Raw genomic sequence first — 18,072 nt, forward strand, 5'->3', positions numbered from 1 at the left:
AGTGTAGTGAAATTGGTGAATATGTTTTGGTTCTGTGAGTATTAACCCCCACCCACCCACCCACACACATTTGTCCCTCTCTGTTTTGCATTTGCCTATTTGCTTTTCACCCTTTTCTCTTCTCCCAACCCACTCCCTCTCTCTCTTCCTCTCTGTATTTCTTACCTTCTTTCCTGTTCTCCCTCCCCCATATCGCTCCTCCCTTTGTGTGTCCCTCTGTCCATCTATCAGTCTGTTCACTGTAGTGTGTGTGTGAGTGAGTGCGTGTCTTTGTCCTGTGTGTGTGTGTGTGTGTGTGTGTGTGTGTGTGTGTGTGTGTGTGTGTGTGTAGGAGAGCGAGTGCATGTCTGTCTGTATTCTTGCCACAGTCAGCTGTGTGCTGCCAGGTCACTATGGAAACAAAACAATTCAGCCCCTGTCTGGACTGGAGCAGTTCCTGTAGAGTTGGGGCTTTTCAGTGTGTGTGTGTGTGTGTGTGTGTGTGTGTGTGTGTGTATGTGTGTATGTGTGTATAAGCGTGTGTGTATGTGTGTTTCCTAACTCTTTCTGAGGCTGCAGGCCAATAAAACTCCACGCCAGAGAGTAAATCACAGCTGACGTGGCTCTGTCTTAAACTGTGCCAGACACCTCATACTACAACTACTTGCACTAACACTACCAAATATGTGACCACTATTAATAGCAAAAAATAAAGAATATTTGAACCTTTTTGTAGTGCAAACTACTAAAGTCTTGAAAACTAGTCACTAACATAGCTCACAGGGCTTCCATATTACTCCTTTGAAACCTACTTCAAACTTTTTTATAAACTAAAAGATTACTTGATTTATTGAAAAAAATAATTACCTTCAGGCTGGTGCCAAGCTGCTATGGTTTAAGAATATTTTAAATAATTATTTGGTAAATGTTTTATACTCTTTGGTGAATCACTATATACAGCATTTTCACACAAGGAGCCATTTCTGCTACTGATTGTGAAATAACTAGCTCTCAATATTTTCCTACCATGGACCGTTAACTACACATACTTTATGAGCTGTGCTTCCTGTGAGGTGTGTGTGTTGATTCTCAGAATACCATTAGGCCTGAGTGGTTACTTAATGAGTCAGTAGTAGGGTGTGTGTGTGCGTGCGTGCGCGTGTGTGTGCGTGTGTGTGTGTGTGTGTGCGTGTGTGTGTGGTAACGTGGCTGGTTGACCGTACACATTAACAAGAGAATTTCAAAGCCATTGAGTCACCAGGAACTGTTTACTCATAATATATATAGTAAGTGTCACATTATGGCAAAACCACTAACCAAGAACTTCTAGCCATTTCATTGATGGGTAGTAATCAGTAAAAAAAACTAAAATCTCCCCTTATAAAGCCTTACTACAGTACTTTCAAATTACACTACTTATTTTGATGCACAATTTGTTACAAGATTTTCCTTTAATCTAAATATTTTAAATAAAGGATGTAGTTGTGCTCCATTCGACCGTCCGTTCAAAGATGCCCCTTAGTATACGTTGATAAACACTTATTATACACTCTGAGCCACCAGGACCATCCAATGTACAGTATATTTTCTATGTTTAATGATGCCAGACACACACACACACACACACACACACACACACACACACACACACACACACACACACACACACACACAGCCTGTAGTAGTGTGTGACACCTTTTCCGTTATCGACGCAAAGAACAACCCCACTATACGCTTCAGGACAAGTGTGTGCTAGCGTCTAAACACTGTCCAGATTTGAATGACTATGCTACTCCATCCATCAACAGCATGCAGTTACAACTGACTTCACTCCTTTATTATGTTTTCTTAGCTACTTAAATTATTTCTGTTATTTGTTAAGGTATATCAATTGTCCAGGAAAACAAAAACTGCTATTTTATCACACAACTAATTCTGAAAATGTACATATTTTTTAAGTCGGATTTAGGATAACTTCTTTGGTCATACCCCTTAGTCCCATATTTCAAATGTTCTCATATTCCATAAACTGATTTTCATGTCCATTAGAATTGTCTTGCATGTCCTCTATCGCTGTGGACATAAGTGAGTGTGTTTTTGTGTATGTGTGTAACCGTGACTCTAAAAACAACTTTATTAACGTTGTCACCAGATCATTACAGTTATTATGTTGCTCTTAGCAGCTATGTTTCAACAAAATGGGTATTGGGGCTGCTGGCGTCTCATGTAATGGAGCCCGTGTAGATGGAGGTGGAGAATGAAATAAATAAAAGAGAAGGAAGGGAAGAAAAGGGCAGTTGAAAAGATGAACGGAGGACACGTCAGTGCGTATTGTGTGCAGTGTGTCTGGCTCCGAGACTAGACGCCAGGTCAGACTGCGAACACACACACACACACACACACACACACACACACACACACACACACACAAACACACACACAGAGGCATTGAGTCACACTGTGTGTTGATGTCTGAGGTGGAGGTAACCCTACACCTGCAGAGGAGGGTCTGTGTGTGGGCGTCCATGAAAGAAGCCGAGGAAGGTAGTCAAGAGGGCAGTGTGTGTAGAGGTGGGGGGGGTGTGTGTGTGTGTGTGTCTGTGTTTTTAGTGAGAAGGTGTGGACATTTGAAGTCTGTACTGTTGGAACATCAAGGTAAAAATGTCTGTGTGATTGCAGAGGTGCTGAGTTGTGGTGTTACACAGGTTTTGCGAGCAAGGGAGCATGTTTACTTTGTACCATTCACATGTTTTTATTATTCCCTTTTGAGAGACAATTTTGCCATCGCATAATGTTCTTGAAGTGGACACCTGTTCTAGTCGTGATGCATTAGCATGGCTCAGCCCTCCACTCCCAAGGACACGCATCACATTCAAAAAGGACTGCCAAAAAGCATATTAAATTGGGTGAAGAAAAAAATGATCAAGAAATGTCTTGGACAAGATGTAATATTTTACAGAAGGTGCCGTGAAAAGGGGAAGATGTGCATTTACGTGACTTGTTTTCAATGTACTTAATGATTTCAGTATGCACCATTGCAGTTAAAGTATATCCAAGCCTGTATTGTTTAAGTATATACTGTATTGAACGTTTAAGTCAAAATCATTTATTCTTGCCCTAGAAAAACAAACAACATAAGATTTTCTGTTAAATCACTTGTACCGGTAATAGTTATTTGTTTATTTTTTTTTATTTTTTTTTCGTGCAGGTCTTGGACAGCTATGAGAGGGAAGGTTTCGACTTCCTGTCCCAGGTTTTCAATTCGTCCCACTCGTTCCTGGAAGACCTGACAGGCCTGACACTGTTGCACCAGGAGACACAGGCTGCAGAGGTAAATCACACACTCATATAAACACCTTTATATACACAGGCCTGAAGAGTCCAACTGGACTAGAATGAAAAACACTGTCACACTCACAGACAAAATAGGTTTTCCTAAGACCTGCAACGTCAGGAGAAGTGGAGTAGTGCATTGCGAATGGGGCAGACAGAAGGTTCATCAACATCAAACTGTACAAGCATTTTGGGTTTATTATGTATTCTCTTGAATCAGAAGACAGTTAACAAGGAGAACTGAAGGGCACCTTCTTTGTTTAATTTAGCAGATTACGGTTTTTCAGCTCAAAAATCTACTCAAAAGACAAAATGATTCATAATGCAGAAATGTAGATCTTTTCAATAGAATTTTCATTCATCCAGTCCAAAAAACTCTTTGAGCAACTTCTAAACCTGAGCAACATGCACTGTGCTAAGGAGACAGAGGTCTGGGGAAGCCCTGCCCATCTGTTTGGCAGAGCTTTCCCGGAGAGGAGACTCTGGATATTTTTGAATGTAATTGGTTGGGTTTCCATTTTTAAAATTGGACCAGAGGGTGTGCCCTAATTAGTTCCGTTCCGTTCTTTATTGTCCCGCAAAGATAATTTGATTTACAATAGTGGTAAAAACAGAAATAACCTGGCGAAATCCAACAAGAGCAAGAAACGGATCATAAATCCATTCAACTATAATTGTTTAAACTGAAGTGCTTTAGTGCTGCTTCAAAGTGCCGTCAAGATTCAGCACGTTCATCGGGAAAATGTGTATCTATTGCACTTTACCATGGGCAGCCTGTATCTTTGATCCGATTGAATGAGAACAAATTCCTCCAAGCAGCTTTTTGCACTCATTTTAAATTCATCTGCCAGTTTGTGTGCCATGATGACCTCATGGTAGGAGCCATGCGTAAGGAAACATTGAAGTAATTCAAAGGCATCTGATTATGATGCCTTCTTGACGCCCCCCACACTATGTCAGAGGGATTAGATATCCCAGTCTTCCTGGGAATGCCTCTGGAGGCTGGCTCCTGGATGTCTTGGCTGGGGAGAGAGGGACTTCTGGGCGTTCTGGGTCAGCCTTCTCAGACCGTGACCTGGACCTTGAATAAAGGGATAGAAAATGGATTGCTAGATAGAATGAACCATGATCCTTCAAGAGCTGAGTAAGATTTATGGCCCTGGGAAATACATAGAAACAGCTTTGTTCTGTTCTAGAAATGAAGGTCTATAATAGGTTTTCTCAAATTAAAGATGGTGTCAGTGATTCTGGAAAGCGCTTGATGTCAACAAACACTTTTTGTCAAAATCAGTGAATATCTCCTCACGTTCTGCTACCTGTAACCACTGGACTTTTTTGTCAGCATACAAACAGTAAGGAAAGGCAGCGGATTGTGAGAAAATATTCACTGATTTTGATGAAAAAGTGATTTTGACAAGCAGCATATCTGTAGAATAGCTGACTCCACGTTTAAAATGTTTAATAGCAGCTACGACATTGTAACTCAAAGCTCAGAGATATGAGTCTCTGATGTAACCTTCTAGTTATTCTGTTGCCGTGGCAGCGTAAAGTTGATGTCTGTGGAGCAACAAGAAAGGAAAAAAAAAGGTTCCGACACACAGCCAGAAGACTTTGCTGGTGGAATATGGGTGGTTTTCCTCAAGACTCCCCTCTGACTTCAGGCAGAAAATGAGTGGGTGTGTGGGGCTGGGTCTGGGCCTGCCGAAAGCTGTGGGAAAATCCCACGTACTTTCTCCCCAACCTCCCTCTCACATAACACATGGGATGGATGGATGAGGGAAAAAAGGAGGGAAAATAAGAGAGAGTGGAGAGAGAGAAAAGAAAGAATGGAAAACTAAGTAGGAGAAGAGATGAGAGAGAGAGGGAATATTGTAAAATGGAAGGAGAGTAGTCCAAGTTCAAATTTAAAAAAAAAAACTCTTTTTATCTCAGAGGGCAATTTGAATTTAAACAGTCCACAGACCATAGAAACCTTTAGACAACAGACATACACAGAAGCATGTCAGAGATTACACAAGTAGCCTATACAGTTCAGTTTAGCAACAATGATAAAATGGATACATAAGGTTTTAATACACTCACTATCCCTCTTTTACCTCATTCCCTCGCCTGATGAAGTGTGTTGAAGTGTCTGGCGTAGCTCCCTCTCTCTCTTTCTCTCCTCAATCAGAAGATGGAGAGATTGTTTTGATTGCTCAGCCCACTAGCGCCAGGAGTCTCAGCGCCTGTTTCCTGTACACAGATTAGCTATTCTGAAAACTACTGCACTTGGAGAGGGACGTCCGCTCTAGGTCTTTTTTTTTTTTTTTTTTTGATTCCAGGAAGGGACAGAAGAAGCATATTATTACTTATTTCATGCGGGAACCCACTTAAAACAGGGTTCGTGACTTGACCCATATTTAAAGACGTACTGTGCCAGCTATAATGATTATGCTCAATGTAGAAAATTATGGGGTTAAAGGGGTCAATGTAGGACACCTATTTTATCTGTGTCATATTGGATTAGTATTTGGCTAAGAAGAGTTATTATTGGATGGTGCTTATCATATCATTCCCAGTGGCTTACATATTGACTCTTAGCTTTTAGAATCCATCTGTCAGCACTATTACCGATTAAGAAACACAATAGAATAATCCATCCATATTACAAAATGTGTGGGCATGGATTACATTGGGCTTAAATGACTTTATTTGCATAAGAAGTTGTTATTTTTAAAATATTCTCTTCTTTTTTGCTAAGGCCTGGTCCTGAATTCATTGCAGACCTTTTGCATTTGTGTGTGTTTTTTTTCTGCATGTTGAAGTGTGTGTAACCATTCTAAACTATAATTTACATCAGCAGATAGGAGTGCTATGTACTTATGGCCTATTTTTGGCAAGTTTGTAACCCGAGAACTACTTTTTATGCGGTGACCACAAAGGTTTTTGGGGGAGTTCAAGTTCGGTAAAAGTTTAGACTGACTCAAAGTGTGTGTGTGTGTGTGTGCGCGTGCAAGCCTGTGTCTTTGTGTGTGTGTGTGTGTGTGTGTGTGTGTGTACGTGTCTTTGTGTGTTTGTGTGAGCAGGCACAAATCAGTGTGAATGGCTTCTTTGTGAGGTCAGTCCTGTTGGGATTTCGTACTCTGTATGGCGGCAGGGCGGAAAATGTACTATAAATCTGGCGTCTGGCAAATTAGTTACATGGATTTGAGAGTTTGTTGAACAGTTGTTTTAGTCTGCAACATGCTGTATCTTCATCCTCATGAGGCCATTTGGGTTGTGGTAAAGAAAATCAAAACACAACAAACCAGTTTAATATATTTTTCACTTGATATGTGCTTGTGGTTGGCGCCCCCCCTCCCCTTTACTCTACAATTCGATTCGGCCCCTTTCCCTTGTATACTACCGTCCTTGAGACTGTTACCTCCACTGTCACTCACTAAAATTGCCTGTCAGATTGTCTAACAGTGTGTGAAGCCATATTTGAAACTTTCCAAAAACAGACAATCTGAGGCCTCCCAGTGGAAAAATAACAGACTCAGTCTCTTAATATCCCAAAACGACATTTGTTTACATTCAAGTGACAAAGCCCATTTTAGCTGCTGAAGTCATTTTGATGGTTCTGGAAGGCGCACAAATTAATGTCATCCTGCCCCACTTTACACTGCCATATCTCCTCGCGATCTGCTACTTTTCCAACTGTGTGTGTGTGTGTGTGCGTGCTGAAAGAAAATCCAGTGTTAATACACAGCCTAGGCTCTGTAAACTGGCTGGTTCACTGACTTTGACAAAGTGATTTTGACAACAAGCTTTAAGTTCTCCAGAATCGCTGACTCCACCTTATTAATTCGCTAAGTGCTTCTACAAACGTTAGAGCATGTAAGTGTGTGTTAGGGCAGCTACGTGTCCGTGTGTCAGAGCAGTGTATTGTGTTGGCGCTGATGGACTCTTCCTGAATGTAACCTCACCGGGTCCTGGAAGGAAATGAGTGTCTGTACAGGATGCTGTTCCTCTCCTCTGATGCCCACCCGCTGTGTTTGGCTACGGCAGATTATGTAATGTTAAACCATGTGTATATAAACAGTATATTCATTCATAAATGCATTCAAAACAAGGTTCAGGCTCATCCTGAAATAATACGTTTACAATCCTTTATCTGTAGTTTTTCAAATGATGGTAAAATAAAATAAAAGATGTGTAGCTCTGTGGTTTCTAATTGTAAAGTAAGGCCATGGCTAAATTAGGTTTTACAATAGTATGAGTTCAGAAAATCCCCTACTACAAAGGGAAGTCATTTCCAGACCATTATGTAACTTGATTATACACAAATTATTGTGATATTGAAAGATGGTGTATGATCCATGTTCTTACAAGGAGGCTCGTGACCATTCATTGCTCATTCTTCGTATCATATATTCCTGGCATCATTTTCAGTAAGCGCTGCCATAATCTTGCGTGTTGGGCGCGTGTTTTCCCACACACACTAAAGTGTCGGACTGTTGAATGCCCCCCACACACAGAGGATGTGTGACCTCGGCAGTACAAAGGCTCTTTCTGCACAGTTCATGTTTCCACTCCCTTCCACCTACTCCAGCCGCCACTGCCAGTAAGTCACGAGATAAAGGCGTTAGCGCTGAGAAGAATGTGTCATTTGTCACTTTATTTATTTATTTTTATTATAATTTTTATAAAAAAAATTCACGATTCCACCATAAGGATTTCCATACATAATATATTCCAAACAAAAACATAATTAACAGTAATACCTTGATGTTTTCAATTCCGCATGGTGTCAAGCCCACATTTCAAATAAAACATCGAAAGCAATACCTCTCGACAATTTATTTAATTTTTTTTTAGATTTGTGTCATTTTAATAGAGTGACAGTTACTCTCTCACAATTGTTAAGTGATTGTCGAACTCAGCAACGGAGTAACAGATCCGTGCATGGTATGATATTGTCCCCATAGGATTCAGTGCAGAACTGGGTGACACAAAGGCTTTCTATTGTAGATTTTAGCTTTACAATAACACTCTTTAAGGGTGTAACCTGTGTTTTTTTCCCGACATCATCTTCTCGCTGTCGTAGGTTGAAATGAAATCATTGCATAATTATCTCAATCCTGAACTTAATAAGACGGTGCCTTCCTGGAAGTTTCCTCATCCAGGACTCCTTGGGGTCTGGGGGCCCCCTCCATCTATCTGGGAGACGTTTATTTAGCTGATACTCCAGATATGAGTTCAGCGTCTTGCTCAAGGACAATTAAACCTCCTACGAAGAGTTTTTAAATGTTTATGAATCAGCCATCTGTCATTGTCACATGTAAATACATTATCTCATCGGGACGCATCCTGCTGTTTCTCTTTCACTCGTTTCCTTCTTATACAGATGCATGTGCCACCTGCTTGCACTAGCAAAGCTGTTGTCGTTAAAACACTCATGATTTCGTCTAAACAGGCCACTGCCGCTAGGAAAAATAAAAAATAAAAAAACTGAAAGCTCTTCGTACTTTAAGTTTAACAAAATGTACAGTTGGGAGTATCAAACACATGATAATTAAGTCCTAGGATAAATCGTACTGGCTAACTTTCTTTGGTTTTTCAAGACTAAATCCCCCTTAGTTTGAACCATACTGTGACTAATTACATGTACCACTTTTAAGATTATCGTTGTCTTGTCACAGTCCTCTCTCTCTGGCCTCATTCCAGTACACGGAGGCAGTGTTCTGTAGAACACGTGTATGTTTCTGGTGTGTTTGGCTGTTTGATAACAGTCAGTACGTGCGCCATCCGATGCCACAAATCATCCCCTTGAGTCATAACCAATGTCCCGACAGAGCAGAGGCTTCCCAACCCACCCACGCTCTGCCCTGCTCAGCTCTGCAACTCTCTACGTATAAAGCAGTGCGCTGACCATAAAGTTGATTTAGTTATGTTGGCTCGTCACCCAGCAGCTTGGAAAACACACAAGCTCCAGCATGCACACATGCACGCACACACACACACACACACACACACACACACACACACACACACACACACACACACACACACACACACACACACACACACACACACACACACACACAAAGTAACACAAACTCTCTCCTCTCACCAGTCACATGCTCTTTTCCTCCCATCGCTCTCCGTCTCACCCCCACATAAAGACACACACACATACACACAAACACACACATACACACGCTTGAACGTCAGAGGGGCCCCACGTATCCAAACACAGCTACGGTTGCTACATGCTACAATTATTACCAGATGGACTCGGGGAAAAACATATTAAGTCTGCTTTTTCATTAGCACACCGCGCCTCCCTCCTGTGAGACGGAGAGATAGAAGAGAGAGAAAACAGGGGAAGGAGAGCAACAAGAGAGATTGCTTTGAAAAGTGGAATTTGTGTCAAATTTTAAATGGACTATATTCAACCCTTGTCGACCCTTGTCCCTGTATATTTGTATATCCCCATTTTCTGCCGTTCATTTTAAGTTTCAATGAAATGAAAAAAGTAGATATTATTGTCTCAGAACAAAATATATATCCCCCTCCCATTTCTTGTGACCTTTTTAATTGATTTATGTGTGTGTGTTAAGGGCGTTTTTTGGGACCTCCGCCGAAATTTGGGCCAAATTTGATGCACTTTCTAACTCACAGAAACTACATTGAGACGGGATTGAAACGGGTTTCGAGACACCTGCTAACTTTTCAAGACAGTTCTGAAACTCCCTTAGCATACGCCGTTAGAAATTTGTCGCCAACATCTTAACTGACAGCTTTCATGGGGCTGTTTCCTGGAGAGAACTATGGAATTTGTTCCTACATTCTTAGTAAGTTATTTAAGTTTTTGTGGCTAGTGGTGTTGGCTTTCTAAGCAATTGTGGATTTCCTCAGAAATTGATTGAAAGCTTTAGCCATTGGATTTCACTTTTTTTTTTAGCGAGCTCAGCAGAGACACTCTGTCGGAAAGACTCTCTAAGTTAAGATAGCAATTCATGGGAATGAATTATTTCCATTCAAAACACTATCTCAGTCTTCAGTTACCAAATCACACAGTCCTTTCTAGGAAGCATACATGGAAACTATTAGGAACATATTTTGACATCATAAACCTTATATAATTTGCCTGTTTCTTCACACACACACATACACGCACGCACACACACACACACACACACACACACACACGCACAGATGCACACGTATGCCAGTCTCATCATGTATCCCTGGTATAAGTAAGCACGTGTGTATTTACGTCCCATATGTATGCTAGCTATGCCTGCCTGACAGCTAATGCACTGTTAATTTTAAAATGTGATCTCTACTCATGTCAGTTATGTACAGACACATCACACCTCCTATCCTGGCCGTTCTGTACATAGGGTCTGTCTGTCTGCCCAACATGCACATACACATTCAGCACTAAACATAGTGGGTCTAAATCTCCCTGCTTCGTTACAGGCTAAATTCAGAAGCTTTGTGTCATTCAGTGGCTTAATTTATAACCTGGCTCGCTAACCTCTCTAACCCTCTCCTACATTTTTTGGAGGGTTTTCTACTTGGGAAGGCGTATTTATATTAGGAAGTACAAATTCCAGGGTTAAAGCTATATTTGTGAATTATTCTTAACTTGACAACTGTCCTGACTCGTAAAATAATAAAAAATAAAATAAATGCATTGCATAATAATTATACGTTTTGAAAAGAACATACGATTGTCATAAAAAAAAATTCAAAAAACGTTTCACGCACAGGTGAAACAGCTCTTATCATACTGCTTTAAACATACTTTAGACTGTCCTGATTCTTGAACATTTGCAGGTCAAAATAGACAAATATTTATTTATTTATATTTTAGTATTTTTTTTGTGTACCCTTATCTAGGGCACATATTTTCTTTAGCTTCAGTCCAATTTGTACACGCAAACTACCTTTTTAAACAAAGCCAGACCTGGTCGGCGCTGACAAACACACACAGCAGAAATGAAAATATTATAAATAGAAGTAGTTTGACCCATATTAAAAAAAGGCAAATGCATGTTGCTTCTGGGTTATAACATTGTTGCTAAAAGATTTGAGACCAAATCTGAGTGCAACCTTGTTGTTCCACATAAGCAACGCATTTCTTCCAGAATAATCTGTAGCTTGAAATGGGAAATCATCTAATTAAATCAATTAAGTGTGAATGTCCATATTTTAGCATTTGGATTAAAACTATAGTGCAACATGGAAATTTAAAGCATTTAGACTATTTCCATGTTTGATTTGTATATGCTTGTAAGTATATTTATACATATGTCAATGCAGTAGAGAATGGACCACATGATTCGGATTGTTGTGTTCTCCCACTGTGTCTATATTGCTCCCGGATAACAGAGGGAAATAAACCATTCTTTAGATAACATACATTCTGTGTCAGGACTTAGGTCCGTTGGGCCAGTGATGTCATCATTCCTTTAACCCCCCTCCCCTTTCTGTTTCTGCCACTGAGGTAATATGAGTCTCCGGGCCAGCATAGCCACTCAGTGTTTCCCCCTATGCCAGTCAAGTATAAATACCCAGAATTCATGCAGTTACCATTAAAATAATAGGTTCTATTAAAGAATGCATCCTGTTCTTTAGTCTCAGTTTGTCACCAGAAGAAGCTAAAAAATGCATTTAAAAAAAAAAATTTGATAATCCTTAGAGTTGTGACTTACTAGGCTACCCGTGGGCTACTTATAGTTTTGTGCTATTATATGTACAGTAAGATTTTCTTTTAGACTTGTTTTCCCTACGGCTTGGAAATAACTGAGATTAACTAGACGGAGGAAGAGGGCAGTGTGAAGAATAGATGGTGATAAGAGCTGGACCTCTTTGGGGAGCACACAGTTCTCCACTTCACAGGGACACTTCTTTGGTGGATCTTATTAATACACTTGTACATGGGGCAGGAGCTGCTGAAAGGTGTCCTGTAGGTGTGTATGTGGGGGGGTTGCATAGCACCCTGCAGCACAGCTGTCTTAAGCCTTGAAGAGTTACCAATCATCAATCATAAGAAAGTTATTATTACATAAGTCATAAATAGGAACCATAAAAAGCCAAATTTTGCCTCACTACATTGGGAAACCATTTGCAGCGGGTCCCTGCTCCTATACAGGGTTCCTCCTCCTCCACCCCGGCGCCAGTCAGTCCAGATTGATGCCTTCTTCTGGCCCTGGCAGCTGGCCGTACACATGGACAGACAGACAGACACATGACACATCGAGTACTGTAGTCTAGTCTAGTCGGCCCTGTTTAGCTCCCTGCGCTCGCTAGCTTTTAACAACTATTTCTGTATCTGTGTCAGCGTGGCACCTTTTTAGAACAGACTTTCACTTCCGAAAGCTCACACATCAGGGGGATCGACTTGCTGCGGAGGCTTATCACTTAAAGCCCGCTGCTCCATATGGAAAATTCATTATTTAAAGTAGGAATTATGATTTATAAGAAAACAATAACCTTACTTTATTTTATCCAGCCATTTAAACAATGCATTCAATGTATTTAATGTACATTTTTTCTAAATTATTATTTTTATTTTTATTTTTTTAACAAAAAGCACACATGAACAGAAACTCAGTACCTCGGACATCAAAGTGAAACATGTTTAATAGTGTGTGACATATGTATAGTGGTTTTACAATATGTCAGAGCCCATGGATGTAAGTTTTTGAATTTATCTTAAACATTATGTCAACTATTTTCTGTTATTTGCTTGACGTACTTAAGACATCATGGCATTCATCGCTGGGAAGTTTAAAGATAGTTAGGAGATACCAATGCTGAATGTGTAGGATGTTTACCTCACACAGACGTTAGTGTGGAAGTCAAGTGTGCCACCTGTTTCCCCCTGTGTATGCTGTTGGGTTAAGTTGATAAATCAGTTCATTGAAATCTCAGGAAGAGAATGTTATCAGTACGTGAGGCACCCACATTGTGTCCTGTTACTGCTCTATTGTTTCATGGATGTACTCTGCAAACTAACATTCACCTGACGTAGTTAAAACCATCACCATGATAGTCCGGAACCCCACACAGCGGCTTTAATATGTAGGTCTAAATAAAACGTAACACAAAAGAGACTAGAAGGAACTTTTTTTTTACTTTTATTAATGCATTTCCCGGGAACTCATTAAAAAACCGATTTAAGGCAGGCGGACTGGAAAAGTTTCCGGAACAGTACCGAATCTAAATGTTTACTTTGCTTCACCATTGCCACATTACCATTATTAAACGTACACTGTCACATATAAATGCATCACCTAATTGCAGTGCATCCTGCGGTCACTCTTAAACTTCCTAAACAAATGCACACAACGCGGCAGGCGATAGGGAAGATCTTTAGGACAGCAGACACATGGTGTTGTTAAAACCTTACCGCTTTTGTCCACTAGAATCACCAAAACTGAGAGTTAATCGTAGACACTTTAGGTTTTCCTCTCATTTTATCTATTATATTTCACCTTAAAATGCCTTTCAATTTAAAAGTGGTTGAATGGTTAAAACTGCCAAATTGTGCACAAACGGACAAATGATTATCATCTGTATGAGCGTGTTCGGCTCCTCTACATGTTTCATTTTTCATTTATTTAACTTTTATTTATCCTCGAGAGACCTACTGAGGGGTGACCCTCATTTACAATGACGTCGAGTTGCGTACAGTGTACATGTGACTGTACATGTGACTGTACATGTGCGTACAGTCTTGAAGTAAGTTGAAGAACTTTCATGGACCTCGTCTTAGAGCCGGACTGTTCATTCTGTTCATGTTTTTTGCTAATCTCTGATACAGAAAAAATCACTCCAGCTGCATCTAAGACAAAGATAAGAGGTGTGTGTGTGTGTGTGTGTGTGTGCGTGCGTGCGTGCGTGCGCGTGCTAGCTGCATCTTCTATGGCCTGATTTTTGGCTGCTCACAGGTAATCTGCCCTGGGGCTCTAGGAAATACACACACACACACACACACACACACACTCTAACACGTTCATCTGGTCACATTGCCAGTTCTTATCTCTCTCCCCTGGTGCTGTTCTGTCCAGCACATGGAAGACGGTGATAGCATCAAGGCCTCCGGTTCAGATTAACTAACACACACACACACACACACACACACACACACACACACACACACACACGACACACAGAAACATAACATAAAGTGCTTGTATGTCTATATTGTTGTGTGTGTGTGTGTGTGTCAGGGCTTGTTGCTGCATAAAGATTCATTAGTCTGAAAGTTATTTGCTCTCATTCCCTTTGAGAACTGAGGTCTTTTTAATATAGAGAAAGTGTCTTGTTTTCATAATTCTGATGCGCGAAGAGTGTTTGTTACGGGGTGTGTGTGCGCGCGCGCGCGTGTGTGTGTCAGCCTACATGTGCCCCTGGGGCCCTACTAGTGTTTGATTGCTACTCTGACCACACGTCATTTGGCTTTGACTCACAGTTCTAATTAAACCTGGGCAGGTCTGAACTGGCAACACACACCCACACACACACACACACACACACACACATACACATACACACACATACACACACACACAACCAAACACACAGCCTCTGAAGTTGATCTGTTATTGCCATTTGGTTACTTGCACGCTCAAAACAGTTCATTAGGCAGACTTATACTGGTTGCACACACACACACACACACACTAAACAGAGGCTTTGAACTGTTAAGGACTTCTATTTAATTCCTCACAGCAATTGTTATTTGAAAAAAAATAATCAATCATCCTAATTACAGTCATAAATAGGAATAGATAATAAAAACTTCTAACGTTATGTTATTTAAAAAATAATGAATAACTGCATGTCTAGACTTCTCAGAGTGTTGTCCCTTTATCTGACTCTTTTACACGTTAAGCGTTCACTATGAGAAAGCTGTGGCGTTATGAAACAGCTGCATGACTCAGATCATGTGTTGATAGTCGTCTCTCTTGTATACAGGAAATGTGTCATAGGGGAAAGGGGGAGATACACAGAGGGAGAGAGGGAGATGGAGACTGACAGATTAAGTGAGAGAAAAAACAGAAAACTCAAAACCAAGCAGAGGAAACGAGGGAAAATCCAAAATGTTTGAGAGAGAACAGGATCCTGTAGAGAGAGAGAGAGAGAGAGAGAGGGAGAGGGGATCCGTCAGTTGTTTGACAGAGAGAGTTTAAGAGCGCTATAGTAAACAGTGAGGGGATCCTTCCCAGAAAATCTGGGAACAGTTCAGAGAATAGACAGATAAGAGTTTGTGCCTCCGAAAGTACGGCAATACAGAGAGAGAGAGAGAGAGAGAGAGATCCTGAGGAAAAAAAAAAGTGTTCGCAGTTAGTTGGGTATCTCATTAGAAACAACAGGACCCAGCTGTTGCTCCACAGGCCACCACACCCAGGAGAGAGAGAGAGACTCCATTTGTTGTTGTAGCTGGCCTTTATGACTGGGAGAAAGTAGTGGTGGTGGCACTAGAGTTTGAGCGATTTAAGTGTAACGAGAAAAAAAAAGTAGTATACAGCAGATTGCGAATGTCCGCCCTTTGATAGGAAATGGGAAGACTAGGGGTGGAAAAAGGCGGATGTCGCATCACTTCCCAGTTTGTCGTTTTTTTCCTCTAGTGTGTGAGGGTTTTGGTGTTCAAGGTTTGGGCTATCTGGGGCCGGGTGTTGTGAGTACCGGTTGCTTTTGTTTGATTACCCCGAGACTGTAAGGTTTATGAAAACACACAGCCAGGGGGACGTGACCTCAGCTGGGACCAACGCATAGACTCTGTTCCCACCAAGAGAATCTTCTCTCTAAAGTCTAAACCCATGTGTCTTTCCCTTTTTTTTCCCCCAGCCGGTGATAAAGCACTTTCACTCCCCAGACCATGTTTTATACGTCACTTTCATATGTGCCGAAGTGCGCCATTGTCTTTTCAAAATACAAACTTCTAACTTCTTTTAACTGACCCTTGGGACAATATTTTCAAGTTGGCAAAATCAAAATTAGTTTGTTTTGTATCCTTGAGTATTGCAAAAAAAAAAGTCATACATCCACCGTAGGGAATTATCGAAGCACTGACTGATTTGATTTTTTTTTCTTGCAATTTATTTGCCATTTAAAAAAAATGGAATAACTTTAATATTCCCAGAGTCTAATACTTAAGGGCCGGAAGCCTTTCCTGACACCAGGCGATTGAATCCCTTCCAATGGCTCTGTTTTTTGTTATCCTCATATTTAAAACGATATCGCGTCAACTCCCCCCTCTCTCTACAATGGCCTGCTTTTTTACTCTCCCTTTGTGCTGTCCATTTGGAATAACCATAAACACTTTTTTGATTTGACAATCACATGAATTTCCACCGTGCGTCTCTACAAAAGCACATTTTAAAAATCTTTTTTTTTTTCAGACAATTATTCACATATGCCTTGCTGGAAGAAGCACTCAATCAAACAGTACAATCTATAACCTTAACATGTGGTTGGTTAAGTAGGAAGGTGTTAATTGAAACAAGCTGATGGAAATGAACTACAGGTGTGTGTGTGTGTGTGTGTGTGTGTGTGTGTGTGTGTGTGTGTGTGTGTGTGTGTGTGTGTGTGTGTGTGTGTGTGTGTGTGTGTGTTACGCAGATCACACACTTTCTACGGTTTATATGAAATCATGGCTTTTGTGTTACAAGTGGGTGTGTGGGTCAGTTATGTGTCAAGAGGGCAGGTTAGGTTAGTACAAGCCCCTCCCCTTCCTGTATCCACCCTCTTCCTCTTCCTGCTTCAGTGAATAGAACGTACACACACACACACACACACACACACACACACACACACACACACACACACACACACACACACACACACACACACACACACACACACACACACACACACACACCCAGCCTTTGGCCAGTTCACTGTGTTCCCCCCTGAGAGCTGAAGGCCTGGAACAATGAGGCCTCCAGAGAGAATTCAGAGGACCGCTGCAGGAAATGGAAGAAAATAAAATCATCATTTAAAAACACTGGGGGGTAGAGGAGGTACACATTGAACAAGTTTATATCTGGCTCACTGAGTTTTTCCTCAACATAAGGAATAGCTAGAACAACAATGCCATGTTGATGTTGTGTAAAGGTTTGAGTTATTGAGGCCTTGAATTGTTGAACTTGGATTGCAAAGTTTTTTGGGTCTGGAAAAGGACATTTTAAGTGCAGTGTTGGGCTCTAGAGAAACACTTTATATGAAGTTTTATTTAGGGGACAATAGAGGAACAGATGAACACGCAATTCCAATGTTGAACTGATTCTATAGTTGACCAAAATGAACATAGTCTATTCCCGCGTTGGGGCAATTTTATGGATTATTTCTCCAAATTCCAATTTTTCTCATGGTTCCTGAACACACAAGGATATTACTGTCGTCCTAGGATCTCAGTCGTTGCCGAGATGTGACTATGATCGTAGTCGGTCTTTTCTAAAGTTTCCCCCTTTATGAGTGTCACAATTTCAAATCTGAGTATGTTGATGGAAATTTGTGGGGATTTCTAGACTCTAGTTTTAAGGTCGATTCCAAGTTGTTTGCCGACTCAGCTTACGTCCAAATGGGAAACACCTTACTGTACAGCTTGGGATCTGGATTGTACGGTCCAAAGATCTTCTATCCACCGAGGAAGCATCTGGAACTACTTAATCAAATGAGTGTTTTTACTGCCAAGCAATATTAGCCCGAGCTCTGCTTATTGTATATGCTGCCTGGGGACATTACTTTATTAAACAGGAGGCATTAGGGGCTTGA

The 18,072-nt window shown here is 40.9% G+C and overlaps 1 protein-coding gene across 1 annotated transcript in view; it reads left to right on the forward strand.

The window, feature by feature from the left end:
• atg7 (ATG7 autophagy related 7 homolog) overlaps window positions 1–18,072 on the forward strand; it is a 58,125-nt gene that overhangs the window by 28,354 nt on the left and 11,699 nt on the right. The window contains exon 18 of the mRNA XM_080026457.1: window positions 3,188–3,310. Coding sequence (XP_079882583.1) covers window positions 3,188–3,310 — 123 coding nt within the window. The remainder of the gene's footprint in view (window positions 1–3,187; window positions 3,311–18,072) is intronic.

Source organism: Ammodytes marinus (assembly GCF_949987685.1).
Source record: "Ammodytes marinus genome assembly, chromosome: 4".
Lineage (NCBI taxonomy): Eukaryota > Metazoa > Chordata > Actinopteri > Uranoscopiformes > Ammodytidae > Ammodytes > Ammodytes marinus.